General features: G+C 36.7%; 3 protein-coding genes across 3 annotated transcripts; 1 reads left to right on the top strand and 2 right to left on the bottom strand.

The window, feature by feature from the left end:
* Positions 1 to 3,204: 3,204 nt before the first annotated feature.
* On the bottom strand, positions 3,205 to 5,758 carry LOC116290034 (uncharacterized). The gene is made up of 2 exons (XM_031697008.2): positions 5,570 to 5,758; positions 3,205 to 4,331 (listed from the first exon to the last, which is right to left on the bottom strand). The coding sequence occupies exons 1-2, from the start codon at positions 5,638 to 5,640 to the stop codon at positions 3,302 to 3,304; spliced, it is 1,101 nt and encodes a 366-aa protein (XP_031552868.1). The 5' UTR covers positions 5,641 to 5,758; the 3' UTR covers positions 3,205 to 3,301.
* A 497-nt stretch (positions 5,759 to 6,255) lies between these two features.
* LOC116290035 (uncharacterized) lies at positions 6,256 to 12,025 on the top strand. The gene is made up of 2 exons (XM_031697009.2): positions 6,256 to 6,620; positions 9,650 to 12,025. The coding sequence occupies exons 1-2, from the start codon at positions 6,526 to 6,528 to the stop codon at positions 10,599 to 10,601; spliced, it is 1,047 nt and encodes a 348-aa protein (XP_031552869.1). The 5' UTR covers positions 6,256 to 6,525; the 3' UTR covers positions 10,602 to 12,025.
* Positions 10,763 to 14,921, bottom strand: LOC116290060 (uncharacterized). Its single transcript, XM_031697042.2, has 4 exons — positions 14,793 to 14,921; positions 14,372 to 14,402; positions 12,445 to 12,517; positions 10,763 to 11,930 (listed from the first exon to the last, which is right to left on the bottom strand). Exons 1-4 carry the CDS (start codon positions 14,813 to 14,815, stop codon positions 11,767 to 11,769), a joined length of 291 nt encoding a protein of 96 aa, XP_031552902.1. The 5' UTR covers positions 14,816 to 14,921; the 3' UTR covers positions 10,763 to 11,766.
* Positions 14,922 to 15,690: the final 769 nt, after the last annotated feature.

Below are 15,690 nucleotides of genomic sequence, written 5' to 3'. Positions count from 1 at the left end.
ACATAGCAACAGTAACTAGGGACACAGAATAATGAATTTGGTATCAGTGAATTAAAGTAGAAGGGAGGGGAAACCTTCCTACAATATTGGAGAACTGCAGATTATGAAAAAAATGAATTTACAATCCTCATCTGCTCTTCATTTTGGCTGAAATTATTCTTACAGTAATATTCCAATTCCAAAAATACATTTTCTATTTTTTCAAAAATCTAAATTGAAATCTGTTGCATAGTTGGGTATTTTTTTGTAATCAACTCAATCACCTTTCATGGAAAAAATGCTTTTTGATTTTGTAAGGGAATCTTTCAGGTTAATACGAACTGCCAAAATGTATTGTGACTAATAAAGAACGATATGACAAGGATCCCATGTACTTTTACCCTAGAGTCTCCCCGGCCGTAATTTTTATAAGAATAGTCCAGGGTTTAGCAAAAATGCGATATCAATTGTACATAATGTGGGCTGTTATGGATTATTGGTAGTTAGGCTGCGTTCATAATGTATGGCAGAGGTGGGGCAGGTAAAATTGAGGGGGGATCGGATAAATTTTGGTAGGAAAAAGGGGGAATGGGCAAATTTTTATCAGAAAAATGAGGGAGATGCACAATTGTTGGAAGAAGCTACAAGCCTTGCTTACGGGTAATTGTATTTTTTTGCATGACTTTAAGGGGGGGTGTTGAGGATTATTCTGGAAATTTCAAATTTTCACCTGCCCCCCGCCCCCTACCCCCTGCCATACATTATGAACACAGCCTTACTCTTTAACAATGCTTTCAAGTGGTGTATACAGCATGTGTTACTTGTATACACACAAGGCTTTAGGCTTTATGTAACCAGCTGATCTGAGAAAAAAATGTTAGCCAATGGAAACAGAGAATATTTGCAAAACTGAGGTGTCGCTTTTGCTCTTGAAAGTATGGATTACCAGACCACCAAATGAAAAACGAACTGCTAATAAGAGATTGACAACAGTAACACAATAACTGAGTTATATATTTTTATTTCAATGGTGGACAGGTTTTTGATTTTCCCTGGTCGATTTTTACAGGGTTTAAGACACCTAAGTTTTGCAGTGACGTCATTTCTACATCACTATTTCAGATCAGCTGGAAAAAGAGAAAATACAAGTGATGTGTGGGATATGCAACAGCTTTCCTGCATATTTCTAATTGTCTGTATTTTCTATGGAGTGGGATAAGTCATAGTATCCCCTCGTGTGTATCAGGTACAAAAACTGACACCTTGCATGTTGATTTAGATTTGGCAATCGACCTTTTTAGTTTGGGTGTATTTATCCATCTCATGTACCACGTGTCATTATCTTGGGAATGAGATTCTCTGTTTGAGTGTACCCTAGGGAATGACATGTGGTCTGCAGAAATGCGCCCAAGCTAAAAACATCTATAATGGCATCTTTTGTGTCTTCTTCATTCAATATAGCATGCAATAAGCAATATAGCATGGATATTTGTAATTGAACTGTTCAGAAAACCATTTAAAATATTTACTTCCTAAACGAAAAATATTTACATTCATTTTTGATCCAAATGATTAAATACACTTTGGAATAGGCCTAATGTCTTGATGTATAGTGCAGGAATATTTACCCATTTCAGACCACGTGTCATTCTTGTTTAAGTTGTATCCATATTCATGTATCTTCTCGTGTACAACCCTTGAACAAAGAAGTAATACTCAAGGGGTGTCTATAATTGAAAAACATTGCACCAAGAAAAATTGGGTCTGGTTTTTTTCAGTGAACTTTGTCTGCAAGGGAGTTGCAAGACACGTTTCAACAGTTGGAAGGTAATATACAGCGCATTTTCCAAAATAAACTATTGTTTCCTTATTCTTGAAGTGACACGTTAAAATACAGCGTTTTATCAAAAAACCGTTGGAAATTCTTCCGAATTAAAACTTGTGTAGGAAAGCCTAAACGTGATTTCATGTCTCGTATCGTTCTTTCCAACTTTCCCTTTAGTGTCTAGCAATTTCGTTGTACATAAAATATTCTGCACTTTAGTTGCGCCCACGCGGTAGGGTCTCATGGAAATAGCCCACCTTCGAGATGTGCTTCGCTTGTCACGCACAAAGGTTTCAGTATAAGGCTACGTGCTAAATTAAATTAATTCTTACCGCCTGTCACGAATGACTGAGCATTTAGCACGTAGCCTCGTACTGAAACCCTTGTGCGTGATAAGCGAAGCGTCGGAAAGGGGTTATTGCTCAGGGGGCGGATATAAGGTAGCGGTGCAGGGAGTGTTTTCCCTCTTCCCCTCCCCTCCCCCCCACAGAAGTGGCGACATCTCATTACGTACTGCATTATCGGTGAATGCGTTTGAGAATTTCCAGATCAAAAACAATGTACCCCTCCTGAAAAATCCTGGATCCGCCCCCGAAATTGTTGCAGACGAAAGTAGAACTACTCTATGTATAAGCCGAAACGATTGCAGCATTATGCAAATACTATGATTGCGAGACAGTTAGAAAAAAGGCTCATTGAGTTAGCAAGTGCAGCTTCTACACGTAAAAATTGTGTACAAAGGCACGAAAAGAAAATTTTTGGAAACGGAAGTTTCATTTATCGTAAAGCCATCGTGTAGCGCGGCGTTGCGTTTGCCTGATACGCATTTCATGTAACTTATGTAAATGAGACACCATTTAACAAGGCTTTAAACAGGAGAAAACCATGTCGCAGGTTCATAAAGTGGGGACATGTTTCAATGATAGTTTTCTTTTGTATGCAGGGACAAAAGTTTGTCCCCGCTACAAGGTGCTTGGTGGTTAATAAAAAATAGTATGTGTGCCATAAAAAGGGAACTATTTGGTCTTTCACGTTTTGAAAAATTTAGTTCGCCGCCAAGGGCAGACCGCATCACATGGGATAGTTAACTCCTCTTGACCCAGAGAAGGTCATTGATTTTGAATCGGGTAGAAAGCGTGTTAAAATAGGTATAATGAAAGACGTGCGACGTGAGCCAAATCAAACAAATTGCATTTTGGTACATGTCAGTGAGTAGATGTGTGTGGCAAACTTTGTTATTGGTGGGGTCTGTGAAATATATGTTCGTCTTTTCTCTTTTTACTTGATTGTAAATTAGTATTGAAAACACCTGTTGGGATATACCGATAAACTTATTGTTTTTTACCTATTATATTGTTAATGTATTGTATTGTAGAGTGCAAACAATATAACAAATTCCATTGTTTTCTATCGGTTTAATTAGCACTATTTTGTACTATTTAGTAATTAGTATCCTTGAACCATCCTACTATCATATAAACTATATCCTTTGCATTATCACGTTTGTTCAATTTTAGATAAATTAGGACACAGTTTTTCCAGATTCTGGATAGTTTCTGTAGAAAGGCGAGTGAGCTTTTGTCGCACACAAAGATATCGAAGCCTTGGATTCATTCTTGCTATTTCACGAATATTCTCATCAATATTCCTACATTTGTAGTTTTGGACATCCAACAACACAAGATTCTTACAATAACGAGGAATCACATTCAAAATGTCAATCGATGCCATACTTCTCTTTCCAAACCCTAACTTCAACCCCTCAAGCGACGGACTTTTAGCTAGGAAGACTTTGAGACCACTACTTGAAATTCTGACTGTATTCCTTAAATTTATATGCTTGATAGTTTTAGACTTCGTTAGAATCTGTAGACCCACGTTTGTAACCTTTTTACAACCCTCAAAACTCAAGTTAACCAAACGTCTTGCATGACGTGCAAAGTAAAAAAATGGTAGGTTAGAAATCCAAGAATTGCCACTTACGTTTAGAGTCTTTAGAACTCGCAATGTCCGCGCTGTAAAGATAGCTCCCTCGTCCGTAATGGCGCTGCAGCTGCTTATATCTAGGTTTTCAATAAAGGGACAATTTTTCGTAATAATTTCAAGCCCAGTATCAGTAACCAATTTGCAGTTGGAGAGATTTAAAGTATGAAGTAGATGACATCTTCTAGCGATATGAAAGAGAGTAAAGTTCGTTAAAGAGCGACAACAGTGACCAGAAAAGTCAATAGCGCTTACAACCGCAACTGGAAGACGAATGATAAGACAAATTATGTCTTTGTCTTTGAGTTTTACATTACTACTAATTGCAGATTTTGAGGAGAAATCCATTTTGTTCCAAAGAGAACGGTCCTGACAAACGTTATACCATTTTTTGCACAACATGGAAGCTTTTACGCAGTCTTGAGAATTGAGGTAGGAAACGATTTGGAGAATGATGTTGTCTGGAAGGTGATCAAACCCGAATGAAAAACTATCTGTTTCCATATCCAGTAATGCTTGTTCAAATTCTTTATCATATCGTTGCCTAGAAATGAAAGCCAAATAACGTTATTTAAAATGAACGGCAAATTACATGAGATCTTTTGTTTACTGCCAACATCTCCCTCGAGTTTATATTAATGAAAACTAGTTATAAAAGGGATGCCAAAATAAAAACGACTAACTAATATCAAATTGGGGTTTGAAAATTTCCTTCCTTTCTTCCTCCCTTGCTTCCTTCCTTGCTTCCTTGCTTTGCTTGCTTGCTTGCTTGCTTGCTTGCTTGCTTGCTTCCTTCATTTCTTCCTTCCTTCCTTCCTTCCTTCCTTCCTTCCTTCCTTCCTTACCTTCCTTCCTTACCTTCCTTCCTTCCTTCCTTCCTTCCTGCCTTTCTTCCTTTCTTTCTTTCATTCTTTCATTTTCTTTCATCCTTTCTTTTTCTTTCATCCTTTCTTTCTTCCTTTTCTTTCTTAAAGATTCAAATCCATTATTGAACATTGTAATATCGCCTAAAGTACGTAAAGTTCACAATTTACTTTTTTTTTTCTGCGATTCTTTTTTGTTGGCTTATTATTTCAGTTCTATAGAATTTCTTACACTTGAAGATCATTTGTATTTCAAATTTCTACGATGTAAAGTCACAAGTGTTGATTTATTCTCAGGTAATGAAGATTTAATAATTCAACACTCTAATTGTCCTAACACCTGTTACACAATAACTAAACAAGTAAACCCAATACTTTCTCTAGCTTCTTGTTTCTTTCTTTTCCCCCGACTAAATTACATTTAAAAAAATAAATATGAAGTACTAATTATATATCTGCACCTATCTGACAAACCCATCGAGTGAGTGAGCCAATGTCTTTACCTGCGAACACCTTAATTACACTAACCACTGGGTAAAGCTTTTCCAATTGCTATTTGAGAAAATTTGAAAACTAAATTTTCTATCTTGAAATCTAATATCTAATCGTTCTTCTCTTTGTTTAATATTTTCTTCTATAAGTATTAATTATTTTCTTTTTATTTAATAAGGTTGTGAATAAGAGAATATGTTTCATGTAAGATGCTCTTAGCATAAGAAATGTTTGACAGCAGTGTAGCTCGGGTTGTAATGTTTAAAGACGATATAGGGCTAGGAGTAGTGTGTAGTGAGTAGTGTCGGGAGTTCTAAAAGGGCATCTTACATTTCGGCAGGCCATTTTCTAGAAGCCAAGATAAAGAAAGGCAAACTAATTCAAAATAAACATTTTAGCAAAGATAAATAAATATAAGAAAGCATACCTGTTGTTGAACCTTGATAGTAAGATTGATAACGGAGGAAGAAGGGTTGCGAGAGAAATGTTTGAACCCATCTAACAAATCGTAGCCGGATGTGATTTCAACCCTGTTCATAAATGTTGTGTCATCACTTCACTAGTCAGTAACAGATATATAGGATTGATGTGGAATAATCCTTTAAGTGGAGACGAGTCGTTCTATTTGATTGTCAAATATTTAATAATCATACAATAAACTGTGATGCGCGCAAGGTAATTGGCTAAACCATTCTCACATTATACTTTATAATGTAATAAATTGTGTGAACGACAATTGGCTATTTTGGCATATAAACAGGTCTAGTCTCATATTATATTCTAAGTGTACAAATACAAATGTTCAACAGATCCTTTATCTGGCCGATTTCATCTACGAAACGCATTGTTTTAGGGGGAAATGAACTGGAATAAAAAAAACCTTTAGAAGATTCTGAATTTTTCGGCAAAAAGAATGTGTAGCTCTTTTATTTTTGACTTATGGTCGGTAGGGGAGGGTGGGGAGGTACCATCATGACATGGTGAACGAAAACCAACACGAAATTTAGAACAACGAATAACGTAAAGGTCAAATAGCGTCAACTTCGTGGTAAACTCGATTCCATTTAAGTTTAAGCACGCCTAGGCAGAGTGATTGTTAGCAGCTAAATGGGCGAACTGTTCGTAATGGAATGATGTAGAAAGCGCAGTGGGCCAAATGCCAGCATAGTGAGTATATTGACAGCGAGAACCGCCACCACCTGTTACTGTCATTAACATAATCTCGCATACAAAATACAGGGCAGATTGCCTAGTATGCATATTATCTTGTACACCGCGTACCGTGTGTTATTAAACAGAATCTATCTGATCGAGCTGCTATAGACGGTTGGATTTTTCCTTGGCTTGATGATGGAGCCATAATTTGATGTCAAGAACCGATCGATGATAAGGACTTTCAGTGTCGAGATGGGGACTATGTTATCAAAAAACAGAGAACAGTCGTTGCTCTATTGCGATGAAGAAGAAGATATTCCGAGGTGAGGAAAAGTAATTATAGCATTCGCCTCCAAGAACCATAACAACGAAGTGTCATACAAACTATAAAATCATGTTATGTCTAAGTCATGAGGTACTTCCCTCTTTTTTTTTAAAGATAATCAGAATAGATTTTCTCAATCAGATGGGCTGTACAAGCATTTATTATATAACTCCAAAAATTAAAAATTTTCTCACACCTGCTGCACAATAAATCAGTTATTCCGTCCAGGAGCAAAACCACTAATTTATGGCAACCTTGACCAATATCAAACAAGTGGTTTGTAGCTATGCACGACAAGCTGGTTTTTCGTTCCATCTAGAATTCACACATGGACGTGGAATTCCCCATTTCAGCGTCTGTTTCCTTGTGTTTTGACTGGGGGTTTATTGGTACAACAATATTTTTTATGCGATGTAGTGTAAATGATAGCACTAAGTAGCGGGTTCAAACGCACAAAGATCTCTTCATGTACTAATCAATTAAAAACATATCACCAAACATTTTGAAGGTCATATCTTTTTTTGTCTGTGCGGCAGACGTTAATATAGCAATATATTTTCAAAGAAAACTGAAAAGTTAGCATTGCATGGAAAAATGATAATAACGATATCAATGTCAGTTCTGCAACAGCACATTGATCGGCTAGAAAAACTGCATATTAAAGACTGAGAGAAATTACGGCTTGAAATATGAATTTTTGATTTTTGAATTAAAGTAATCGTGAGAAGAGTAAAAGAATTCGAGTTGCACTCTACTGTATGCTATACCTTAACGTGCCAATTAACTGACATTTTCAGTTTCAACATCTTATCCGGTTCAAAGGGTCCCTCTCATATCACAAATTATCAAGTGTGGAAAGCTGATGTTCAAGTCGCGTGCCAAGCGCTATTGATTGGTATAATTGATCTGTGTTAAACACTCGATGATTGTTAAAATAGAAGCTTGTGATCAACCGATGTAGTGAAAAAGATGTGTTAAAACGAGCGAGTACTATAATCCTCCACTTAAGTGGGAAATCGATGGCAAAATTCCCTAAAAACGTATTTTATGTAAAATATGGATGTATGCCTAAGGCTTTTCTTAGAGTCAGTCATCTACGCATTTCATTTTGCTTCTCAGAGCACTGTAAAAAAAGGTGCAAATGTTTTAAATCATATTCTGAGCTAGAAGCAACACGTACAACGGACGTCCAAAAATTCTTTGGTAAGATTTGTTTAAACACGAAGTAACTGATCAGCTGTAAGTACTATCCGTGATATAAAGCACTGATTCCTAGATTATAGCTTATCCATATGATACGTATTAAACATGCTTCGACAGGCTATACATACTCCTGTCTTTGGTTCTAGTGAGTTGAAGAAGATGGTCTTAAATGGTGCGTCTATTATAAGGTTTTACTTCGCCTACGGCAATTTGTTGTTAAGGTTTCCAAAGCCAAACTCTCTCAAAGTCAATCCTAAATGAATTACTAATTTATGTGTTTGAAGATAGCGATTTTCTTTCGTCGAAAAAGGATTTTCGGATTCTTAACGGGATAAAGTGCGCTGTCAGCCATTTTGTCAAGAGGTCATAGGATGAATGATGGGGTGATCCGTTCTCCACTTCTACGACATCAAGGGGGGTCTGACATGAATACGTGTCTGCTTAGAATCACGTTTGTGCCTTTAAAAGGTGTAACATGTGAATATATGCTGGATTCCTGCAACTGATGTAGGTTACTGTAACGACGCGTATTACTACGTGCGCAACGTAATTGGTGCTGGCTAATTATAAATGATTGGTCAATGGATGGACGAATATAGCTAAGATGGAATAGATGGAAGCACGGAGGCATGCTTGGATAGATGGATGAATGGATAGATGAATGAATGAGTGGATGAGAAATGGAATGGATGGATAGGTGGCACACGGACGGTTGAACGCACGGATACGGAGACTCTGCAATTTGAAGTATTTTAAGCCCTCCAGTGTGCTAATTCAAGCCGTATAATATGAACCGTTAGCAAGTAGCGAACTCCGACAGTTTTCAAGAAGTTTATAGTGTGGTGCTCATGTCCGTATGTAGTCACCCACCCGGGGCAAATCCAATCTGAAGCCGTTGTTCGATGTGACGTGAGCGATATTTTTCATCTGTATACGAACCTACACATTTCAGCCATACGTGCTCGAATCTTATCTTTGATGGCAATGAAAAGCCACTGGTGTATCACTAGATCAAACAAACTAATTTAACAAAAATCTAATAACCCAGTTACTGAGAAATTAAGACATCACGACAGAAGTGATACCTCTCTGGGTGATGACACACTGAAGTGAGGATTATTTTTAGAAAGGTATTTCACCAGGCTCCAATAGCGAAGAGTTGAAAGTACTTAATACTGACATATGTCAACAATTTTATTTTCGTAACCTAAAGACTTATTTTTTATTAATGTTTTTTAACACTCGTAGAGTAAGCGCCGTCACGGTCAGAAGACGTACGCCTTCGTTCCGTCGAGTTTTTCACAAATCAATTACAAGCAAGAAATGGAAATGAAATAGTTCCAACATGATAAAATCCGACTCTAATCCTGCAGGCCAAAGCTTGTCATTTCGACCTCCCGTTGAAATAAAACCTGTTGAACTTATAAATTTATAACAGGTTCTTATTTAGGAAATCATTATGAAAACATAACAAACACTGCATGGGATTTAGGAAGACTTAATAAGCAATGATGGCGCTGATTTTAGTATCGTAAGAGCGGATCTAATGGAGCAAGATACTGATTAGGTCTCATAAATCCCCTTCATTCCCATTCCCAGGGGGGGGAAAGGGTTACTCCCATATATAGCCCATACGTGGATTTTCCGTTTGATAGGTCAATGCATGGTTATATTTCGGGGTTTTTGACTTATACAGTAAAACAATGCATTTGAATTCTAATGACATAAAAATTTTATTGTTTTGTCCTCAAAATTCAGCTGCTCTGAAAATGGATGCTAGGGTTCTAAACAACTAACGGATGTCCTTTTCTTTCTCGTTCTCAGGCCAAGTAATGCGTTAGAATTACTCAGTAACAACCATGACCCATATTTTCTGAACAATAATGGTGGCAAATATTATCTACCAGATGTCTTGTGGCTACGCATATTCTTGTGCCTTTCGTTAAAAGAGCGGGTAATAATCTCGCGCGTATGCCGCAAATGGAACCAGCTTTGTCGAGACGCAACGTTTTGGAGAAGCGTTGACTTCAAGATGTGCGCAACTTCTGCGAGCATAACCGATAGCACAATACGGGCTGTTACATCATATACAACAGCAATACAAATAGTGGACTTCTCTGGTGAACACTGTAAAACAATAGCAGACACATCTTTGGGGTATTTAGCCAAGTATTGTCCTCGGCTTAGGAAACTTGACTTGACTGGTAGGACCTTGGTTACTAATCGTGGCATTCAGACTATCGCTCGCAAGTGTAAGCTTCTGGAGCACATAGTTCTTGACAAATGCTACAAAATAAGTGATAAAGGAATAACATCTCTAAGACAATGTCCAATGTTGACAATATTATCCATAGCCTACTGTGTAAGAGTGACAGACGAGGGGTTATCTACAGTCGCAAAGACATGTCGGAGACTTAAAAATCTAAACATTGCTGGATGCACCAAAGTGACTGACAAAGGAATCAAAGCATTGGGAAAGCACTGCAAATTACTTGATAAAATCAATCTTAAACATACGACAGATGTTTCAATCGATGCGATAGAGAGTCTCGTGCGAGGTGCTCCTATGTTGAGTCATGTACAACTTGGCATATTGCAGGATGAATACAATACGGTAGCCGCTATTAATATTGTAGTAGGGTGCTGCAATCATTTAGAATTCCTGAGCTTTCAGCATCATCACAATCCACACACAGCTGCGGGAAGGAAATTCGTTTCTAAGAAGAGACTTACAGCATTTGTTACTAATCTAAATGCATGTGTTTTTGCACACTAGTACAGAATTTTATCATTACTGAATCGTCCAAATAGAATCTATGCAAGGGTTTCTTTACTAGTTAAGTGAAGGTGTTGCAGAAAATGTCACATTAATGACTTAGGACTGAAAAAATGCTAAACATTCTTAATGTAGCTCTGTGCACAGTCTTAACTACAACCTTCTGATATCCAGGGGACTATTTTACTGATGAGCTTTTTCTTTAAAAACAATTATTTGTTTCAGTACGTCTTTTAAAAGGCTTAAGGTGCTGACACACGGTGCAACATTGCATGCAACATTGCACACAAATGGACTGTTGCAGCCTGTGTCTACCCCAAACTTGTTGCAAGCAACATCATGCAACAAATCTGAAGTTGAATCGAGCTCTACTCTTGCAACATTGAGCACAAAAAAATTTTATCATGTGAACATGGCAGCAACATTACCTGCAACATTTTGAAATTTCCAGCCAATCAGCTTGCACCAAATTTATAACTGCTGATCAAATATCTTAACATAGCAGGCTGACACAAGCAATGTTGCGTGATTTTGTTGCAATGTGTGTCACCCCACACAAATTTGTTTGGTGCAATGTTGCATATTTTGTTTTCGTTAGTTCTCTCCTAACGATCAACACCACTATTATGTTAAAGTGCAAAAATGCACTGCTCGCAATGCTGCATTTTTGCCTGTTTTGTTTCTATTAATGTAGCCTTTGTGAACATTTTCAGTTTTTAAAATGATTATTACTTAATGCAGTTGGTAAGCTTATAAACTTACTGAAAAACATACTGTAGTTGTTTGTGGGACAAAAACTGCTGCAACAGTGACTGGTACACAATTGTCTGAGGTGGAACCATAAATTGCTGCAATTTTTCGATTCCGTAGAGAATATACTTTCTTGAAATCGAGACACCTGTTTTTCGTTTCAGATTTGAAATCAATAATTTAATAATATTGTGAATATAGTATAAAGGCTTTCATGGATCCATGAATGGTCAATTAAACTTGCTTTAGTGATGCAGACCTATAGATTATGTATAATCATTAATTTTTTACATAAAAAATATTGGTCCAAAAGGACCACATTTGAAAATTATACATTTTGGTTTTGCATTTACACTAGTTCTCCTCTCTAAATACTATTTACAGTGTAGGTATCTACAAGTGTCTTATCTGTGAATTAGTCATAAGGATTTTTCTTCCCTTTTTGTGAAGCTTCGATTTCTTTCTGGATGTTTTCCATGAATGTTCTGGAAAATGAAGCCAATCTTCCTGAATCTTTCTGATTCTCTTGGTCTGGTTCTTTTACTGTACTTTCTGCCATTTTGTTGAGCACTTGGTTACCTACATGTATAATTATGATAGCAAAATGAAAAACTAGCTATATTTAATTATTGTAATTCTAGTTTTTACATTTAATAAAGAGACCAGTAAAACGAGACTAGGTTTTCTAGAATATTAGACTGAGAAAGATGCACATAGATTGCAAAGTGCATCATGTTATATTTTCATGTAGAAAATTCATACAAAATAATCAGAACTGGGTAATCTACTTGAAGGGTTGTAGGAGTTTTGGAATGCATTTCCATCCCATTTTGGGTTATTTTCAAGGAATATTTGGTTTTAATATATAACCATCAATAGAATATCTATTTATCTCCAGCCATGTAATATCCTTTATTTGGTGAATATTGAAAGTATTGGTGCAAATTTTAGACTTGGGTATCACCCTTTGTCTTTATCTTAGTTGGCTATTTGGTGAACTTGGATAAACATGTTTCAGAAAATTTGATGTAACTGCAACCTGAGTTTTTGTTTGAGAACAAATCTTAAAATCTGTAATATGAGAAAAACTTACCCCAAACAGTTGCTCTTATATAAGTGTAATGTGTTAGCTGTGCAAAACGGCGGATTATTGATGTATTGGCCAACTGAAAGATACAAACAGTAAAGGGGCTTAACAATATACCGGTTTGCACTTGATGCATACTGTAGTTTTTAAAGACAACAGCTTAGCCTCTTTTATAAGTCAGTTATTCACAGATACCATTAGAAGTACTTAGGATTTCAAAACATTGGTATTACTCAAGCTGCACATTCTTTACATTAGTGTTGACTATTGCAAATGACTTGCTTTTAAAATGAAGCTAAACTTGTAGAAACAAGTCTTCAGAAATAAAACACAGTGGTCCTTACCAAATGAGAAAAGGAAGTAACAATTTATTTATTTCATTACTTCATTTTACAGTTCCATTCAGTGACCAGGAATAATAGTTCCAAGCCAAGGCTAGAGTTTCAGCACATAGCGAAACTATAATATTTGTCATGTGTGGCAACTCCAACCTTGGCTTGGAACTATTATTCGCGGTTACTGAATGGAACTGTAAAATGAAGTATTGTCATATAAATGTAGATCAATGTAGGCTTTATAGACCTATAACAGACTTGATTTTTTTTTTTGACACCCTGAAACAACCTCTGAGCTGATGTAAGTCAGGGCATGGCTAACTCACAAATCAAATTATAATTTAGGATGTTAGGTTTTATTATACCCAGGGAGGAAAACCAGAGAACCCAAAGAAAAACCCTTGAATCAAGGAAAATACATAGCAAACTCTGCTCACATGTGATACTGAGTCCAGGGAATGCCAGTCATTTCGAGACACATTCGTTTCGAGACAGGTCGTTTTGAGACACTAAGATACAAGTTCGAGACAGGCATATATTTGTTTCGATACACCTCATACACCGTTCAATATATATCATATATAGAGGATATTACAGGTTCAAAACGATCTTATAAAGATAAGTATTTATTGCTATGTTGAGATACAAGGATACCAGACCAAACGTTACCAAGTTTTCCATAAATTATTGACTCGAAAACTCGTCAATCGACAACAAGAATGTTCGACTCGTCAAACTACCAGATCTTAATCAGAACTCTATGATTTTTATCTAAAATCTTTATCAGAAACTCACATCTTCTAAACTTTATGAAGAATTTTTAGATAAATATGAAAGGGGATTCAAGTTTAGAGAGAAACACGGAAACGAATAGCTCAAAAACTTTAGACGCGGACAAGATATTTTGACTCGACAACAAGAATGTTCAACTCGTCAAAACTACTGTCGATTGACGAGTTTTCGAGTCAATAATTTACGGAAAACTTGGTAACGTTTGGTCTGGTATCCTTGTATCTCAACATAGTAATAAATACTTATCTTTATAAGATCGTTTTGAACCTGTAATATCCTCTATATATGATATATATTGAACGGTGTATGAGGTGTATCGAAACGGATATATGTCTGTCTCGAACCTGTATCTTAGTGTCTCGAAACGACCTGTCTCGAAACGACTGTGTCTCGAAATGACCGGATACCAGTCCAGGGATCAAACCCAAGACCCCAGAGTTAAAAGGCAACTGTACCAACACTCAATACCACAGTTCTAGCAACATACTGTATTCCAAATGCAGGCCATATTACATTAGAGGGTCAAACAGTCAATTTTTAAAAGTTGCATCTGTTGTCAAATAATATTTCACTAGAAAAATTTGTAAACCAAAACTCTCTTCCCGAGGAGTCCAATGCTGAATTGGAGTTGGCTGAGAGGTCCCTGGGGACAAGGTTTTCATTGGCCTTCCCCACAAGGTAGCTTTGTTGACAGGAACGATAGATTTTCCCATGCGTAGCCTTACATTCAAGTGCTTGAGGATACTGTAAATTTATGTGGGAAAATTCCAAAAAAAAATTGACAATCAACTTATGGTCTAACATACCTGCTCCACGACTTGCTGATTATTCAAAAACCTATCACAACAAAATGATCATAAAATTAGCAAATGAGAAGACAAGCGAAGGCTTTACTTAGAGCTAGTACAAAGGACGGCTGGCTTAAAAAACAACTTCTGGGTTCCCTGTCTATTATGACCAATACTTCTTGCCAGTATTTCTTGATATTATTCAGCTGATTGAAATTCATGAATGTCATTAACAGCCTTAATGAGAGGAAAAGATTTTCTTCAGTTATACCCAGGAGACTGTCGATCATACGCCAAATTTACTAAAATGTTATGCAATATTATATTATCCAAACATTTCGTTAGAAAGCCATGATTATTATCGTCATGAATCAAACATAATCTCTACGACACCACGACTCCACCAGGCGGAAAAAGGGATTTCATCTTCATTTCATACCTTAAAAGTAATCGTAGAGGCATTCTTCTGCGAAATCAAAGAAGAAATTGCAGTTAAAATTGCATTATATTTCTCTTTTGTGTCGTCTTTCTCGTCTCGAGTCGTGCCGATGCTCGTCTTTTTAGTTCCCAGTACTCTTACCACAGGGTGACCATGCTCTTTCGGCCTATGACTCTCACGAAAACACCACTTCAAAATAGAACAGGGAAATCTAAGAAATCATTGAAAGAAAAAATTTTCTGTTATTATCGTCTGTTGAAATACCTACATTTTCTGACTGGTTGATTTTATTTATTAGAAAAACCCAAGGTTTCTATCGTCACACTTGAGGACTGCGCATGGGCTTCCTGTGGTAGTAAGGCACGTGTACCCATCATGCGTTAGGGTCTTGTTGTCAAGAAGAACCAAGGTGGAGGCGAACGAAGATGTGAGGCGTGGACAGAAATATCGACATTTATACGGTAAGAAATGCTCCAAAACTAGAATAAGCTGTACAGACATTAAAATAAGGTTTAGTTCTTCCCCTCTAGCGATTTATTTTATTTTTCTAGGATTTTTCCTTTCTTAAATAAGCATTTCATTCTGAGCACCCATTTTGAATGTTGCTGCACGTGGCAGAGTTTTAAGGTAAAACCTTAGGAAACTCACTCGCTTTGCACTCAGAAATATTGTAATAATGCTCTAAATAGCATTTCTTTGGCCTTTATTAGTGTTTTTCCTTTCCTGCTAAATTTTTTTTTCAACAAATGGACGAAAAAATACAACACCAAAGCAATACAAATCTTCCCATTCCATGTACATGTACATTTACTTAAAAAAATGCAAACCCAATACGCTTACAGAATTACGGGCCGACATTCAAACATTATATTATTTGCTTGAAATAAAAGTCTTTTTG

Source organism: Actinia tenebrosa, unplaced genomic scaffold (assembly GCF_029948245.1).
Source record: "Actinia tenebrosa isolate PJP-AT-01 unplaced genomic scaffold, QUT_ActTen_1.0 PGA_scaffold4__44_contigs__length_22323623, whole genome shotgun sequence".
In the NCBI taxonomy this organism is placed as follows: domain Eukaryota; kingdom Metazoa; phylum Cnidaria; class Anthozoa; order Actiniaria; family Actiniidae; genus Actinia; species Actinia tenebrosa.
This window is presented reverse-complemented; position numbering and strand designations above follow the sequence as displayed.